This window comes from Python bivittatus, unplaced genomic scaffold (genome assembly GCF_059951505.1).
Source record: "Python bivittatus isolate LINGU-HERP-01145 unplaced genomic scaffold, Pbiv_v1 ctg000730_np1212, whole genome shotgun sequence".
Classification (NCBI taxonomy): domain Eukaryota; kingdom Metazoa; phylum Chordata; class Lepidosauria; order Squamata; family Pythonidae; genus Python; species Python bivittatus.
In genome coordinates this window covers 895,443-912,487 of record NW_028277109.1, presented here as the reverse complement: position 1 = coordinate 912,487, position 17,045 = coordinate 895,443, and the positions used below count along the sequence as shown (strand labels likewise).

The following is a 17,045-nucleotide window of genomic DNA, read 5'->3' as shown; positions in this document are numbered from 1 at the left end:
GAGGATGGCCCACAGGGTAACCACGTCCCGCTGGAGGTTAGAAGAACTTTCTTGAAAGTGAGAGCAGTTGGAGAGTGGAGCCAAGGTGCCGGGGTGATGGCTCCCCACCACCGATGGCTGCACAGCCCTCTGCCAGAGAGGCTTTAGTCCGGATTCCTGCCCTGGGCAGGGGGAGGGACTGCATGGCCTTCAGGGACCCCTTCCAGTTGGGTGATTCTCCAGCCCCCCTCACCAGCTTGCCTCCCCTCCTGACCCCCCCTGCATCTGGCAATTACTTGCTCTCCAAATGCCCTCCCAGGCCCTCTGCTCCGCTGGGTGGGCACTGCTCCTCCTGGCTGGACTCCCAGGCCACCTGCTCCCCGAGTCTCAACGCCGGCAAGAGGGCTGAGCCCCTTAGCTCAGGAGACTGCCAGCTGGGCCAGCCTGGGAGCTGCGGGCGAGAGGACCCCCGCCCTGTTCAGCTGCTTCATCAATCTCCCTCAACAATCCTTGTTTCCCGGGAATCAGCTGCCTGTCCCCAGCAGCCCCTCTATCCCCTGAAAGCCGAGGGAAGGAGACATCAGCAGCGCCAGAGGCACAGAGGGAATACGGACAGCCCTGGCCTACCTCGCAGGGTTTTCTCAAGGACTGCGGGCAAAGCTCTTTCAACAGTAGAAACCCAGATGTTTTGACATCCCCTTTCCCCTTCCCTTTCTTCTTGATGCAAAAGAAGAAAGAGGAAAAACTCTGCATCGGGGGCAGCACACCTGGAGGTCTTCCCAGGGTTACCAGTGAAAAGCTGCCTCCATCCAACACCCCCCGGAAGACCTAGTGAAAATGTCCCTCTGTTCACAGCGTCCCCTCTCGAGCCTTGCTGCCTGGCCGAGGAAGAAGGAGTTTTCTGCCCCAGAATCAGCTTGCTTTGCCAGACCTCCCACAGAAGGGTGTCGTCACGACAGCAGAAGACCAGGGACCTGGGAAAATGGCGGAATCCTTGCCTACGCCCCCAACTCTCCCATCCAGGTGTAGCACCTGTGAAATGGCACCCCCCTGCCCTGCAGACCCCTGCCACTTTCCCCACCACTCTGGAACTTCTCCTGTGAAATTCTGTTTCTTAGCAGAGGCAGTGGATAAGACCAAGGTGGGCAAGAGAGGACCGAGCATGGCCACAAGGGCCAAGGGGGGCTGCTGGCAGCACTGGCAAAATGCTTCAGGCCCTCCTCCGTGCCTCTTGCCTGCCAGAGGATCAGGCTGTGCTGCTGCAGGAGGCTGTGCAAGCTGATGGGCTGTGGGGCTGCTCCTGCCCAAGAAGCCCCAGAAGGAGCCCTGGGGGACCCTCCCCCAGCCCAGGGAGACCAGAAGGGCAGGGTCTCCTTCCCAAGCAACTCTGCCCCCACCCAGTCTGGGTGCCTCAAGGTTTCTCTCCTCACTGCCCCATCAGGCAAGTCTCCTCCCCAGCACAGGCCCTCTGCAGGACCTCTGCATTCCCAGCCCCGGGCATCTGCTGGGCTGGCGGCACGTGCGCGCGCGCGCACACACACACACACACACACACACACGGAGCACTCCAGTTCCAGCCCCTGAACAGCGTTGGCACCTTGTGCGTTGGAACTTGTAGCCCCACAGAACTGGGGCTCAAACTTCAGAAGAGACCACAGAGAGCGTCTCCACCCTTCTTTGCTTCCTCCCCCAAAGTTGAAACACCCCCAGTCTCTGCTTCCACCGAAGACGTCCAGCCCCACAGAGCCGGAGCACTCCACCGGTCCCTTACAAACCCACGGGGTTAAAGACCTCCACAGCACCCCACGTGGGAGGGGCGTATGCCACATCTCCAAAGAGCCATGGACCCTCCGTGCCCCAACTCCTTACGGCTGAAGCGCCGCAGAACCCCACTCAGAATGTACAAAATAGGACACCCCGGATTACAAATGCCATCGCTCTTGCCCATTTTCGCGGGAGCCTGAGCCAAGCGGACCCCGCTGCCCCTTCTCGCACGGTTTGGCTGGCAGGCAGGCGGCAAAGACCAGCCTGCCCCCCTCCCTTCCGGAAAATCCCGCGGGGCATTCAGGCACCCCGTGCCTCACCCGGCCGGCGCCGCCGGAAAGAAGGGCGAGCGGCGAGCTTTGGTGCCCCCCCGGTGGCCGAGCCCGCCCGGCCGGGCTGGGGCGGGCGTTCCAAGATGGCCCTCCCGAGGCTCCCCAACTCCGAACCGCCGGCCTGAGCGGGAGGGGCGCCCTCTGCTCACGGCCGGACCACCCGGAGCACCTGCAGAGTGGAGGTGCCCGCCAGGGAGGCGGAGATCCCAGGGGGCTGCTGCCCCCCTCCCCGGACTGCAGTTGCGTAAAAGTTTAGCCAGCAGCCATTCCACAGGCAGCAGAGCGGGGGGAGGTTGCTGGCACGCCATCCCCGGCAGGGACCTTGCGCCCCCCCTCCCCGCGCTCTCGGGGGCTGAGGCCGGCGGCCCGCCCGCCCCCGCCCGCCCCCGCCCGCAGCGGCCCCGGGCGCGGCCCAGCCCGGCCCGGCCCGGCCCGGCCCGGCCCGGCCCGGCCCAGCGCGGCGCGGGCGCTGTCCCTGGTGCTGATGCCGCCCCCGGCCCGCGCCTGGCGCCCGCTCACCGTTTGCTGGAGGTCTGGGATGGCGATGCGCACGACCAGGGCGTTGGGAGCCGGCTCGTCCATCCGCCCGGGCGGGGGTGAGGCCAGCTTCTCGGAGGGGCAAGGGCCGGGGCCGGCGGCGGCGGCGGCGGCAGGCGTAATGGTATCATACAGGGTCTCCTCCTTGAGGCTGCCTTCCGTGCTCTCCCCAGGCTCGCCGTTGACGACGCAGGGCTGCGGGCGGTGGTGCTGAGGCGGAAGCTGCTCCTCTTCTTCTTCTTCTTCTTCTTCTTCTTCTTCTTCTTCTTCTTCTTCTTCTTCTTCTTCGTCTTCTTCTTCTTCCTCCTCCTCTTCTTCCTCTTCCTCCTCCTCCTCCTCTTCGTCCTCCTCCTCCTCCTCGTCCTCCTGCTGCTGCTGCTGCCTCCGCTGCTGCTGCTGCTGCTCCGGAGACTCATGTTTGCCGCTGGCTGGACTGAGAGGCATGCTCTGTGTGCCGGAGACGTGTGCGTGTGCGTGTGCGTGAGAATGGGCCAGGGGGAAAGCACGGGGAGTGGGCAGGGCAGCTAGCGGGCACGCATCACCCCCCGGCCCAGGGCACCTGCCGGCAGGGTACGGGGGAGGGCAGCGGGAAGGGAGGGGGCTGCAGACAGGCGGGGTGGGGGCCCGCAGAGAGGGGAAGCGCAGCAGGGAGTGCAGGGTTCCCAGAGGAAGCAAGAACATGCGCGCACACACACGCACACATTCCAACCCCAGGGTATTGGAGAGATGGGGGGGAGAAGGGGTGGGGGGGAGAGAGAGAGAGAGAGATTGTTTAATAGTGGGCAATTACTCCTAAAAGACAGAGAAGCAAAACTTTTCAGAAGTCCCAAACCCCCAATAAAGGGAAAAAGTGGCCCAGGGTCCAGACAGTAACCCCTTCCCTTTCTTCAGCCCCAAGGGCCTTGAAGCTGGCAAAGAACCTTGCTCAGATGCCACCAGCAGGTGCCCCAATGCTGCTGGGTTCCTGCTTCCTTGGCAACATTGCAAGAGGTCCCGGGTAATCCCACTTGGCTTGGCTTGGCTCGGCTCTGGCCCCCATCTCAATCAGAACATGATTCAGCTGAGCAGATGCTGAGTGCTTCACTTGTGCCCCCTGGCATCCCTCTCGCTCCTGTGCCCATGACCCACAGCCTCCATGCCACCTGCCCCTCCTTGAGCACAGGCTCTGGAACCTCCCTCCCCAGCGCCAGAGCCAGCGCCAGCGCCAGCACCAGCTCAGGCCCTTTGCCTCGCTCGCCTCGCCGGGCCGGGCCGGGCCAGGTCTGCTCACCAAGAAGAGCCACCCGCTTATTCTACACCCAGCAACCTTATCATGTGTGCGTTGACCTATTGGTTAGATTTGCAGCCTGGCCGGCTTTTCCCCCAGGAGCTCAAGGCAGACCCTTTTATCCTCCTTTTTTATTATCTTATATTTTCTTCTTTAATCCTTGAGTGATTATTTTTTTCAATAAAAAGCAACCCCCCACCCAAAGAAGAAAAAAAAAAGGGGGGGGGGGAGAAAGGAGAAACCTAACAAAGAAAGGAAGAATTAGGGAGATCTGTATTGTTGTATCAGTAACAAACTGCGTACAGATTATATCTGTGCTTATGTATTATTTATTTGATTTATATTCAAAGGTATATCTAATGAATAAGTGCATATACTAAACAATCTAGCTTGCTTTTCTTTAGCAACCTAATAGATGTTTAAAAGTGTTTCTTCACCAAGCATCTCTCCCCGCCCCTCTTGTTCACAACTATGCAATAAAACTGCTCAGTGTGAATGTGTCAGGCAGGTGTTCAAGGCAGCTCTGTCGGGCAGAACAGCGGTTCATGCTCTCAGCTGACCATTCATTGGGGTGCCAGGCCCAGTAAAATCACTGCGGCCGTGTGGTGGGGCATTTTGCATGACTCCCAAATGCAGAATTAACTGTCAGCACACCCATCTGAATTAACCCATTTTCTGGGATACACAAGGTATTGCACTGTAAAGGATCCAAAATGCCACGAGAACGAACTTCGTCTTAAACTTTGTTAGCGTATTGTGAGAACATAACCGCAATGCAGGACACAGTGGTTGGACTAACACAACCTGGTTAAGCGTGTCCTACACATCTTCAGAAAATAGGCTGTTTGAGTTGAATCCGTGAAAGCATTCGTAGCCACGCTGGCATCACGTGCAAAGACTGACCAGTTTTAAACTTTTGGTGGCTTGGCCTGCTGTGGGAATCCAGCCCAAGGAGTGGAGGGAAATGGGAGTGGGGTAGAGGGAGGAGGAGGAGGAGGAGGAGGAGGAGGAGGAGGAGGAGGAGGAGGAGGAGGAGGTGGCCTTTGCGCATGAAGAAGTCACGAGAAAGCTGAGCAGGTCCAACAGGGAGCTCTCCACCTGCCCTGGAGTCTGCGCCCGTCAGCCTGGGGCCTGGCAGCCGAATCAGCTGTTTTGGCTTCCCAGCCCAAGCTGGAGTTCTCAGTGTGATTCTCAGAGCCCCTGCAAACAGTCCAGCCGCCCCCATCCCCAAATGTCACCCATCTTCTGCCCGGCCTGATCTGCCTGCCTGCCAGCAAAGCACCCAGCTTCTGAGGAGAGGGACCCCCCCCCCCCCCCCAGATGCGGGCCCTGCAGCTCAGGCCCAGAGACTTGGATCCAAACTCAACCAATAAACCAGCTAATAATAATGAGCCGCGGGCAAAGTATCTGAGGCTGGCCTCAGCCCAGCCCCTGCAAAGCCCCCTTTCCTTGCCAGGGTGCTCAGGAAAGGAGCTGAGCTGAGAAGGGCAAAGCGGAGCCGAGTCTCGCAGTGCGCCTCGTGGGAGGGGGGAGAGGAGAGTTTGCAGGAGTGACGGTGGCTGGGGAAGTGGGGGTGCAGTGAGTTATAAAATTGGGGTAGTTATGCAGTCTATTTTTATTGCGGGGGGGGGCGTGTGTGCCCGTGACCATTTCCTGCCCCAAGAAATAAAACAACCTGACCAGCCACAGCTGGACTTGGCACGCATTTCCTGCTCTCTTGCCCAGCGGGGCACCAGCCTCCAGCACTCAGCAAGGGAACAGGATTTTCACTCACTGCAGGTTTCATGGGGCCCCTCCCCTCCCCTCCCCCCCAATGTATGCCAACAAAAGAGTGGATTGCAGAACAGAGTTAACTTGAGGGGGGAGTTTTGAGCCAGGTGCTGTTGTGGCATTTCCAGTCTTTTAATGTAAGGGGGGGGGGGGCTTAAATTACTTTGTTTGCCTGCCACCTTAAATACCTTTCCATGCAGACCTTCTCCTGAACAGGCCCCAGATGCTGCCTTCCAGGGGGGCCCTGGATTGACAACCTGATTAGGAGTATATTTCAGGCCCCTTCCTGGGCAGGATTTCATTCCCAAGATCAGCAGGTAGTTTATGCAGATCCTGTGCCTTATATTGGCATCCTTGTTAGCTGATGGCAGACCCAGGGTGCACCCTTCCTGTACAGGTCCTGGGAAGCTTTCCCTTGGGGAGCCAGGGTTATGCAGCACATCATGCTCTGGAGCCGTTCAGCAACTCTGCCTGCCGAAGACCAGATCAGCCCCTCACAAAATGGTGCCCGCCAGCTGGGTTGGAGAAGGTAGGCGAGACACAGCCCCGGCAGGCAGCGAAGGGGCTGAAAGGGAGACCCCGAGCGATGGACAGCCTCAGACGGGGCTTTGCTTGGATGGTGTTGGAGCTGAAAGACCAGGAGTGCTTGGGAAGCTGCCAGGAGCCACGGAGGCCCTGGAGGAGATGTCCGTGGCACTCAGGTTGAGCTTCAGGGTCCCCCCCCAGGCATTTGGTGGCTTCTGCTGAAGCAGGCTGAGCTGGACTAGTGATGCTGGTTAATTTATTAATTTGTCCCAAGTGCATGCCAATCATTCTGAGCAGCTAACAACCCAAACAATCCTGGTTCTGTTCACACAGGCTTCTCCAGCCTGGCAGGACGAGTTGGACCTAATTCCCACACTGCATGGGATTTGGGGAGTTGTAGTCCAACCCAAGAGGATAGCACCAGTTGGGGACATTAGGTTGAGTGTCAGAGCACATTCCCACCTGTTTCTGTTTTGTTTGCCATTTCGGACTTTCGTCTAGCCCTGGAACAAACGGGTTGTGTTCACACAAAACAGTCACCCAGGTCAGATGAAGATCTGGCAGCTGCATTTGCAGGATGAGACACTTAACGTTAATTCAGGTTATTTTTCTGCAGCTTATTGTGATGTGGAAACCCAGTACAGTTAGCAAGTTTATGGTTCAGTGTATTGCGTGAACCCAGAAAATGAGCTCATTCAGTAATGAGGTTAAGTGTGCTGTGCAAATGGAGATTACAAGATTACAAGATGACCAACTTTTAATTATGTGAAACAGCAATTGTCTTTGTTCTCCCCTCCCTAATTTTCTTCTCTAGTCGTGTCTGAAACCACACGCTCCTTATGGGCAGGACCAGCTCATATATCTGTGGAAGATGCCACATACAGCTTAGTGTGGTATGATCAGGAGGAGGAGGAGGAGGAGGAGGAGGAGGAGGAGGAGGAGGAGGAGGAGGAGAGGGCAGATAAATGCAGCAGTAGCATAAATTGTGGAGGTGAATCTCTACAAAATTCAGTATGGTCTATATTTTAAAAATTCCGGACCTCCTCTAGCAGATGGTAAAGCAGAAGAGAAACACTTGGCCATTAGTGCCTTTGTTTGCACAAGACGCTTCAGTCAGGTCAGCTAAAGGCCCCGTGGCTGCATTTGCATAGTAAGTACACTTTGCAAGTATAGAGCCTGGGTCTGTATGTTGGCTAAGCTTTGTAGGTGTCCTAGTACACTGTGTAAATCCAAACCATTTGGCTAACTGATGGTTTGGTTCAGCGGACACACCCAACTAACCAGTGGGTTGATTCAGCAACCCAGGTAAATGCAACCCAGTTAACTGGAATGAGGAGTCCCTGGGCTCAACTCCATGTAAACATCCTGACCAAGAGCAGCTGTTCTCAGATACTTCCACCATCACATGCCCAGGGGAGACATTGCCAGCTCTTTGGGTGAATTCCCTGCACCACACAACTTGGGCTCTTTTGCAAGCCTTCTGGTCAAGCTGTGGTCATCGGAGCCTCTCCAATCATAGCTGTGGAACCATCTTCCTTCAGAATCTAGGGGACAACCTCTTTTTTATTTGGCGCACAGAGAGCCACAGTTGGCTGGCCTTAGCTAAGCAGAGTCAGACCTGGTTAGCACTTGGATGGAAGATCCCCAGGAAAAATCAGGACTATACTCTAGACTGAGAAAACAAAGCACACACACACCCTGGAAGAAGTCAGCAGTGATCAACCCATTGTGCCATGTTGCCAAGAAAACTACCTGCATGGATCACTAGGAGCCAAGCTCAACTCGAAGGAATTCTTGCCATTTTTAAAATCTGGATAGACAGCTCAGTGGCCGAGCTTCATGAAATTGGGTATTACATCAGTTCTCCTTCCTTCCTTCCTTCCTTCCTTCCTTCCTTCCTTCCTTCCTTCCTTCCTTCCTTCCTTCCTTCCTTCCTTCCTTCCTTCCTTCCCTCCCACCCACCCACCCACCCACCCACCCAATTTCTATTCCACCTTCCTACCCAGGCAGCACCTCTAAGCATTGCCTGCTGAGAAGTTCAGGGCAAGCACACCGGGCCAGCCTTGGCTTCTTTGGGAAGAGGGGCACAGAGACTTACAGCGTGGCTTCACAAGTGCCGCAACTGAACCAAGACTGGGGTTCGCTACATCGATCCGTTAGGCTCTGGGGGCCCCACCAGTTCCACCGCCTTCTTGCTCTCTCTCTGTCCCCCCTCCAGAATCATCCCACGCAGGCTCCTTTCTCAGATCTCCCCCAGACTCAATCCGAACGTGCCCTAAAGGAGGGGCCGCCGAGACATGTTCCTTCCGCGCAAGATCAGTCCGGCCAGCCCACGTTCCCAGAGGGGGCAGTTTTTCTCTAGTTTTATGATTTTTGTATGCCATCTAACGATGGTCAGCACTGATAATATAAGAAGACAGAGCGGGCCTTCTGTAACTCTTCCCTTTACCAGCAATGACCATAGGAAGAGAAAGTGTCTGTTCACACGCATGCACACACATTTGTCACAATGTCTTTGTATCCGCATGTGTGCACTTTCTCCCCAGAAACTCATCAGGGCATATGCCTGTGTGTTCCCTGCCTGTCTGTGCCTGTGTCTGTGAGGGTCTAATCAGGGTTGGGGCACACATGTTGCCTGGTGGGGGGTGTCTGCTCTCCCCTCACGAAGCACCCGTGTGCATGTGTGCAATGGGAAGCGCAAGGCGGGCTGCCCACGTCTGCTCTGGGCCATGTGACTGGGAGGGAGGCAGGCTGAGAAGGGAGCAACTGGCTGCCCCCTGAGGGGCTTTCTCTCCTGCCGGGACGCTGCAATGGGGCGGCCTGAGAAGCTTCTCTTCCTGACCAGCTGCTTTCGGACTTGTCCTTTCTTCGGCCGACTCATCTTCAGAGACTTCTCCTGAAACTCTCTTTCTCTCTCAGGCAGTCCTAAGCCCCTTTACATAATTTCTTTCCAAAATGCTTTTGAGTTCAAAAGAATAAAAAATGCCAGCTTTCTTCTCTTCCAAAGAATGGCTGTGCTCTGCCCAAGGGTGGAGAGAGCTGGATTTCATGGTTTTAGAAAGGGGGAGAAATCAGCCATTGTTCCTTTCTTCACGCCAACAGCTTCTCAGAATGTTTTAGGGGCACCGACCTTCTAAAGTCTCTTGAGGTCTGTGTTGAGCCCTGGTGGCTGAAAAATTGGGCCTGGAAAGAGACCTTTATGGCTGAGGGCAAACCAGGCTACCCAAGCCTTGAGAAGCTTTCTGCAGAAGGTCTGAACCCAAGTCCTCCTCATTTGCTCCTCTTCCTGCCTCACCCCTGCTTGTCTCCTCCTTCTCACCCACCGACTGAGGCACACAGGCAGAGCCCACAAGTGGCACAGAATCTTTTGCTGATGCACTTAAAAAACACGCAGAGCCAGTATTTGCCCTTCTCTGGACTGTCACCTTGTTTTCTGGGGGGTGTATCAGTGTGGCAGCAGAGACGTTCAAGCGTGTTGGATTCTTGGCCATCCTCGGGCCTTACCAGGATCCGCCACAGTGCAAAATAAGAACTGAGCAAGCAGATGTGGGATATGTTCGTCAGGAGCTCAGATACTGATCAGAAGGCCTCTCCTGATTTCGCCTCCGCTGGTTAGCTCAGACCATTCAGTTCCACATCGTACATACCGCTGTCGGCCATCCCAGCCTGAATGCCTCAGAGATCGATTCACCAGAGGAACAGCTCCTTCCCCCAGGCATGTTCTGCAGTCTGCTGAAGCCCATTATGCACACTCACTCACTCGCTCATTGAAACATGATGTGAAATAAGTGGGATATAGTGACTGATCCATCTGATCTTCTGAATGCTTCTTGAACCTCAAGCCTGAGCAGTCAAATCAAGATGTCCAATGGAAGCAGATGCAACAGAGGTTTCCCAGTTAGGAGTAGCCCTTGAACTTTCCATACTGTTACTCTTCTTCTGATGATTGGGTATCCCCAATAGCCTTCTTGCCCTACATAGCCAGGGAATGACCAGCGCCAGTGATCATGGATGCTCCAGGCACATGGTTGGGGCAGGCAGTTGATCTTCTGGACCGCTCCTGAAGACAACTTGGCTGATGAACCCAGGAGGGGGCAAGGCCAGGGAGAGAAACAGCCTTCCTGAATGCAAGGCTTTTCATGGCTGACTTTCCTTAGAAGGAAGAGCCTGGGATGGAAATAGGCTGGGAGGTGCCAGCAGCTGGGGTGAGGGTACCTCAGATAGCATCGTTCCCTGCAGGCAGTGGCCCAGGAGCCCTCTGACTTTGTTTAAGATCAGCCACAAAGGCCCACTAGCGTTGTTGCTCTTCTGGTGGCACCAACCCAGCTAGTACCTGGGTGACCTTGTCCTTGGGCGTTTGCCAAGGCTCCAGCTGCAGCATGCCTCTCTTGCCAGGTCTCCACTTGAGGGCACTGGCCTGTGATGTATATATCTGCTTCCGAAGAAGACTTCCTCAGGCCCTGATCACGCAGGGAAGTGTACTGCCTCTTCCCCACAATTGCAGAAATGATTCTGCAGAAGCGCAACTGGGTCCCTGGATCCTTTCCAAGAAGCTGAAAGTCCTTCTGCTCCACCCGTACCTACTTCATCTGCTCCTCCTTAACGGACTTCTTCTGGTTAGAAGACAGACAGGAGCAGCAGTGGGAAGGCAAGGGAAGAATCCAGAATAAAGATGACAATATTTTTCCAGGAAATTCCTATGAATGCGACGAGGTAACAGGGAATCAGTGCATCCCATGACTTCCTATCTGCAGGAGGGGAATCCCAAAAGGAAGACGTGCCACAGCAGACCACGCTCACACTGGGATAAAGTCCTTGGTGCATCCTTAGAGTACTATGATCGTTCCTTAATTCACTCAATTAGATTAAATCCTACATTGCCCCAGTGGAAGTGGCATCCGCCTCAGTTCCAGAGGCTATAATCAAACTCTCTGGAAAGGATATAATTGAGCAATTGGAAGCATCTGTGGTTTAGAGGGTGGTACGCGGAAGGCCCCGGACGAAGTGGATTATCTGGGCCTTTTCGAAGCAGGATTCAAGCTGGGCCGTGGAACAAGGCAGCAGTGGTTGCGCTTGTGGGTGCCCCTGAAGGGCTGGGGACGGAGGTGCTGCAGCTGCCCCGAGCGCCTGCTCCCCAGTGGCATTTTAGCAGCAGCGCTCCCGCCCCCCGTAGAGGCAAAGCCCTGCCCTCGAGAAACAGATGCGGGATTTCTCTTTCCCCTGAAAGCTTCACAGCAAGCCAAGGATTTGACTGGGCTGAGGTGCCCAGCTGTGGGCTGGGCTGGGCTGGCGTGGGTGGCCAGCCCTGCTGTGGAGCTGCTGCATCGATGGACGGTGCCTACTGGGCGAACAAGGAGCGGGAAGCGTCTCACGCCAGGGGTTGGGGGTGCTGGGGGAGCATTGATCCCGCCGGTTACGGAGGGACACTCAGCAAAGTTGGAGGCGCAATCCTGTCGCCAGCTGATCTCCATCCTCTCCTTTTGCCAAGGTTAGTGGGCCCCCAGGGATGCACAACTGATTCAGAGCCCGCGGCTGCCAAGTGCCATCCTCGGAGGGAGGAAAATAACCTGAGCTTGATGGAGGACAGAAGGACAATTCAGGGGCACCAGGCAAGCCCCATGAGGTCAGGAACAGGAGGACCGGGGATCCTCAGCCAGCTTCCTGTTGGGCCCTACAAGATGTCTGTCCCCAGCCAAGCCACTTCCTCAGTTGGGACTACTCCGGGCACCTGCTGCCCCAACCCTCACCAACTTGCCCCTGGTCGTTGACTCCAAATGCCCCTTGGCTTGAGGATGGTTCGGAGGAACGTCGCAGGTCTAGGACTCCAGATTCCCCTTGCGGCGTAGCTTGGCAAACAGTTCCCGTGTCTGGCCTGGGGGCTGGGGTGTCTGCAGGGAGGGGGCAAAACAGAAGGTGGCGGCCACAACCATGTGACGCGCACAGAAAAGAGCAGGGCTTTACTTGCACGGTTCTGGCCGTTATCCGGACTGTTCTGACCCCCTCCTTGCCAACACCTCTGTATAGGGGCTAGGCTGGAAGGACGGATCCGGCCCCCGCTGATCACGCGGGCCTTTCTGTTCTAGCAGCATCAGGAATCACCCTCAGAAACTGGGCTTCTACATCATCAGTTACATCAGGGTTCCTCAACCTCGGCAACTTTAAGATGGGTGGACTTCAACTCCCAGAATTCACCAGCCAGCCATGCTGGCTGGGGAATTCTGGGAATTGAAGTCCACTCATCTTAAAGTTGCCGAGGTTGAGGAACCCTGCGTTACATGACATTTAATGTGCCTCTTTGCCCCAATGCTTTAAAAAAGTTTTAATGTGACACAGAATGTAGAAAACAGCAGATGCGTAACAGAAGAGCAAAGGCCGGGAATGTGACGTTTTAGTCGAGTTGGCAGAAAGGCTGAGCGGTGCCTCTTGTCCTTCGCCAAGAATGCCCCAGCGAGACAGGGTCCCCACAGGAGCAATGGCTCCCTTTCCCCCCCAACACAGCGGGCCTGGAACTGTGGGCTGAGAAGGGCGGCCAGGATGGTGAACGGAGTGGACCCCGAGGCCTACAGGGAACGGTGAAAAGACTTGGGTCTGTTTAGCTTGTGGAGGAAGGGGCTGAGCGGGGACGTGATGGCTGTCTTCGAACATCTGAAGGGCTCTCCCTCATCCCGACTTGCTCCAGAGGGTAAGAGGAGAACGAATGGGTAGACTTTGGGAACAACTTCTTGAGAGCCACAGCTGCCGATCAGCAGACCAGGTTACCTCGTGGAGGGGTTTCTTCCCCTTCACTGGAGGTTTCCCAACAGAGGCCGGAGAGTCCTCTATGGGGCATGGGGCAGGGAATCCCACAGTGCGCAGCGGGTTGGACCTGGGGACCTCGGAGGTCCTTCCAGCTCCAGGAGTCTATCTGCCAGGAATATGCATCAGGCATGACATCAGTGGACGTGGGACTTTAGCGTCACTTTGGAGAACAGCTTTGGGGCTTCTCTGCTTAGGCGCCAGCAGGCCAGTCTCACAACTCTACCTTGCAGGGAACGGAGAGACCTGTGGCTGGGCTGGGCTGGGCTGGGCTGGGCTGGGTTGGGCCAGGCCGGCTGGCGGAGCAACAGCACCCTGGGAATGGGGCGTCACTGGGCAGACCCACCTGAGCCCTTAGCTGAGGCAGTTCAGTCAAGGACATTGGAGAAAGAGAGGCGGAGAAAGAGAGAGGAGATGGAAGCCGGCACGACTTTGCGGATCCACAGGAGGGATGGGGGGAGAAGCGCTCTACAATGGAGGAGGAGGAAGAAGAAAGACCCAGCCTGGATCTGGACCCGAGGAGACTCTGCGCTCCTTCATTCCCACGGTAAGCCCTCGCCCATTGCCTTCTCTTCCCAACCTCCAGACTCAGAGACGGGACACACCGTCAAACGTGCAGGTTCACCAGTCTTGTGCATGAAGGTCTTGTCGCAAGGTTGTTGCAGCCCCATGTTTCCTTACAACTTGTTCCTCTCGTTATAAGACCGGCTTCTCTCTGTTGCCACCGAGCGCACACACCGCCGGGGGAGCCCCCTCACCTACGGGAAGGGCTTCGAATGCTCAGCTTTAGGGGAGACCCCGAGGGAGCCCGTTAAACAAGCCTTCACTTTCTTCTTTCCCACTTTGGGCTGGCAAGCGCCAGTCCCTCTTCTGCAGACAGAGTCCAGGGGAGGGTAAGCGGGGTTGTGTCACCACGTGCAGGACTTTATTTTGCTGGGGGGGGGGGGAAGCCAAGAGCAGGTCCGTCTCTCACGCCAGCTTCCTCCTCTTCCTCTCTCTCCCATGCCAGGCCTTGGAGTGAAGGGCTCAGCTGTCCCTCCAGCACCCACGCCCCCAACTGCCCAGCTGCGCCTCCTACCCCTGGGAGACAGACTCCACCCCTCTTATAGGTCGGCTTGTGCGGAAGGGGCTCTGCATGTGCAGTCTCAGGAGAAGCAAGGGAAGCTCCCATGGCCTCTGGAAGCTGGGGGGGACCACCCTCGAGGGAAGCCAAAACCGCAGCCTCGGAAACATCTGTGCCTACAGAGCAGGGAGGACATTGCTGTCCCTTGCAGGAGGTCTCCCACCCCGCTGCGGACAAGGCCCGACTCTGCTGGCTTCCCCCCCCCCCCCCCGGCACAGCAAGGTCAGCCCCGTGCTGCCCTGATGAGCTGGAGAGGGACAGGCGGGGCAGACAGACCGAGGACGGCCTCAGAAGCCAGATTCTGCGAGGCTGGGAACAGGGTGGGCAGGCGGGCGGGCGGGCAAGCTCACGGGAAAGGAGAGGTTCTGTGAGGCGGGTAATAGATGGCCAGCCACAGCAACTGCCACAAAAAGAGGGACAAGGCTAGGGGCATCTGCAGGGGGTAGAGTAAAAAAAAAAAAATCAAGATGGCTGATGCTCTGCTCCTTTTTCACGTGTGCTGTGATGCAGGTAAAGAAGAAGCAGGCTGCAGCTGCATGGTTGTGGCCCCCAGTGTGACTTTTTTGGCCCCTGGAGAAGATGCAATGCAGACCAAGCTTTCTAGGAATATCCCAGGACATCCTATACAGGTAATCCCCAGGTTAAGAACGCCCAGTTTATGGACGACCCATAGTTAAGAACGGAGTCTGTTGTAGCAAAATTCGAGTTAAATACACAGTGATTTGAGTTCATTACACAATGCTGCTTATACAGTATTACACAATAATACTGTTTTGGCTTACGTACAAATTCGACTTAAGGACAGACCTTGGGAATGGAACTCGTCCTTAAACTGGGGACTCCCTGTGCTATATCCCATCCTTGTGACGCACGCCACACTCAGGGTGGCACACGACCCATGCTCAGCCTATGCTCCTGGGGCTGTTTTCTCTCAACGTGCCCTTTTCCCCTACAGCGGGTCTTTTGGATGATGGCTGCATCTGCGTTGAGCACAGCCTGTTATTTACACAAGGAAGGCCAAGCTGGGGAAACACATTTTATAGGTTGTAAAATACGCCTGTCTCTTTCTGCCCTCGCCATTTTAGGTACCAGTGAAGGCTTCACGCCACTGAAGTTTTGGCCCCTGAGATCCTGGCTTCTCCTGCAGGGTCCGCCCAGTAAGCAGCATGCGGAGGCCATTTGCGGTGCCATGCCCTAGTGCAAAAGGGGGGCTCCACGGTAAAACCCACCCAGGAGTCCTTCAGAAGTGTGAGGCCCGTAATTGTCAGCCAGAAAAGCCTTTTTGGAATTCTCTTCCCCGCAGGCAGCCTCCCCATTTTCTTTGCTGACATTCAGGCTCATCCGCGCTAGGAGTAGATTCCTGCTCCACCACCACCACTTCTGGTGCTCCCCCAGGGCTTTCTTCCTGCCCACAGAAAACCTGCAGACCGCGTGCTCCTCGTAGCCATGGTGGACAGGGGTGGAACCCTTCCTGTTGCAAAAGACCGAAGCTGGCTCAGACCGCAACTTAAGTCCTAACCCTGGAGTCGCAATTCATAATTGCTGCGTTCATATTGCACAGACGGTGGCTGGGTTCCCCACACATGCCAAGAGACCAACTAGTCAATCCGATTTAGCCTAGTCTAGCGTGTCGTGAGCTGTAAACTAGAGGAAGCTCTCCTGATCAGTTCCGCCTCAGATGCTGCTCGCCCCCAGATCCTCTTGGCTGAGCCCATCTTCAACTTGGGGGGGTGGGGGACCGCCTTGCTGCATCCCTTCAGGGGAGGTGATCGCCTCCCCGCCTTTCCTAGAAGCTGGAGGCAGTTGCAGACAAGATGGCATCCTGTGTGGCAGGCACCGATGCGGACAGGGCACTGCAGGTGCCCCTGGCATCAGTCCCAGCCTGAGCCTGTGAGAACCGAGGAGAAGCCCCTTCTGCCTGCACCAGCGGCAGTCCTGGGGGCCTGCTCCAATTTCTCTGCCTCCTTCTTCAGTGGAGCTTCAACAGCCAGGCAGTATTCTCTAGAGGAGGTCAGGCTAATGCAGAATGAAGTGGAGGTATGATTTTTTGTGACTTCTCCAGCATCGTCTAAAATTGCCTTCTTTCAGAATCGTGGGATACGTGGCCTGGGAAGAGCCCCTGATGCCACGCAGTCCAGCCCTGTGCTGAGCAGGAATCCAAGCGAAAGACTCTGAGGGGAGGGCTCTCCTGCCTCCCTCCTTGAGCCCACCCACCTCTCTGGGCCGAGCTGCTCTGCAGAAGGTTTCCCCACCTGTCAACCAGAATCTGCCTTCCCGTGACTTCAGACCGTGACCCCCCATCCTGCCGTCTGGGATGAGGAAGAATGGGCAGCCTTGCTCTTATCCTACGGGATGCCCTTGCGGGGACGTGCAAGGTCCTGCCCTCCTCCTCTCAGGCCGGAACATCACGGCCCCTTCCTCTCTCTTCACGGCCTCTGTCCTCCGATTGTCCTTGCTGCCCCCTCTGAACCTGTCCCCTGCGCTCTGGGTACGCAAGGTGAGATCTGACGACCAACTCACTGTTCCCTCTTCTGCAGCCATCCTGAAAGGAAAACCTCCATCAGGCTGAGTTCAGCTCCTGACTGCCTGTGTAGTTTTTGGGCAAGGACGCCACTGTGTGTGGCCACTCCATTACTGTTTTCCCGCCTTCCCAGTCTTGCCTGTGGGGTGGGAGAGAAGATCTGACCCCGCTCAGCTTTCCAAGATCAGCAAAGGCCGGCTGAGTTGCTGATGCAGAGCAGAGGCTTCTTATAGATAAATCCTCCATTTAAACGAAACCGAGACTGCAGGGCTGGGCTACCTGGGCTTGAACCAGGCTCTGCCAAAGGCCAAACACACTCTACTGCTGGGAATGCCAGTCTTTGGGGCTTGCCTGGGGGCATCTAGAAGGTGCCCGTGATCTCTCGCACCTGTGTTCTCCAGGCTCCCCAGTTCTTTAGGCTGGCAGGAGGAG

The 17,045-nt window shown here is 56.2% G+C and overlaps 1 protein-coding gene across 5 annotated transcripts in view; it reads right to left on the bottom strand.

Annotated features, from left to right (window-relative positions):
• Positions 1-17,045, bottom strand: part of SHANK3 (SH3 and multiple ankyrin repeat domains 3) — a 317,497-nt gene that overhangs the window by 269,626 nt on the left and 30,826 nt on the right. For all 5 annotated transcript variants that reach the window (XR_015793568.1, XR_015793567.1, XM_088129075.1 and 2 more), the window contains one exon: positions 2,595-3,213. Coding sequence is in view for 3 of the 5 variants with exons in the window: in XM_088129075.1 (XP_087985201.1) it covers positions 2,595-3,056 (462 nt within the window). In the remaining 2 variants the exon portion in view is untranslated. The remainder of the gene's footprint in view (positions 1-2,594; positions 3,214-17,045) is intronic.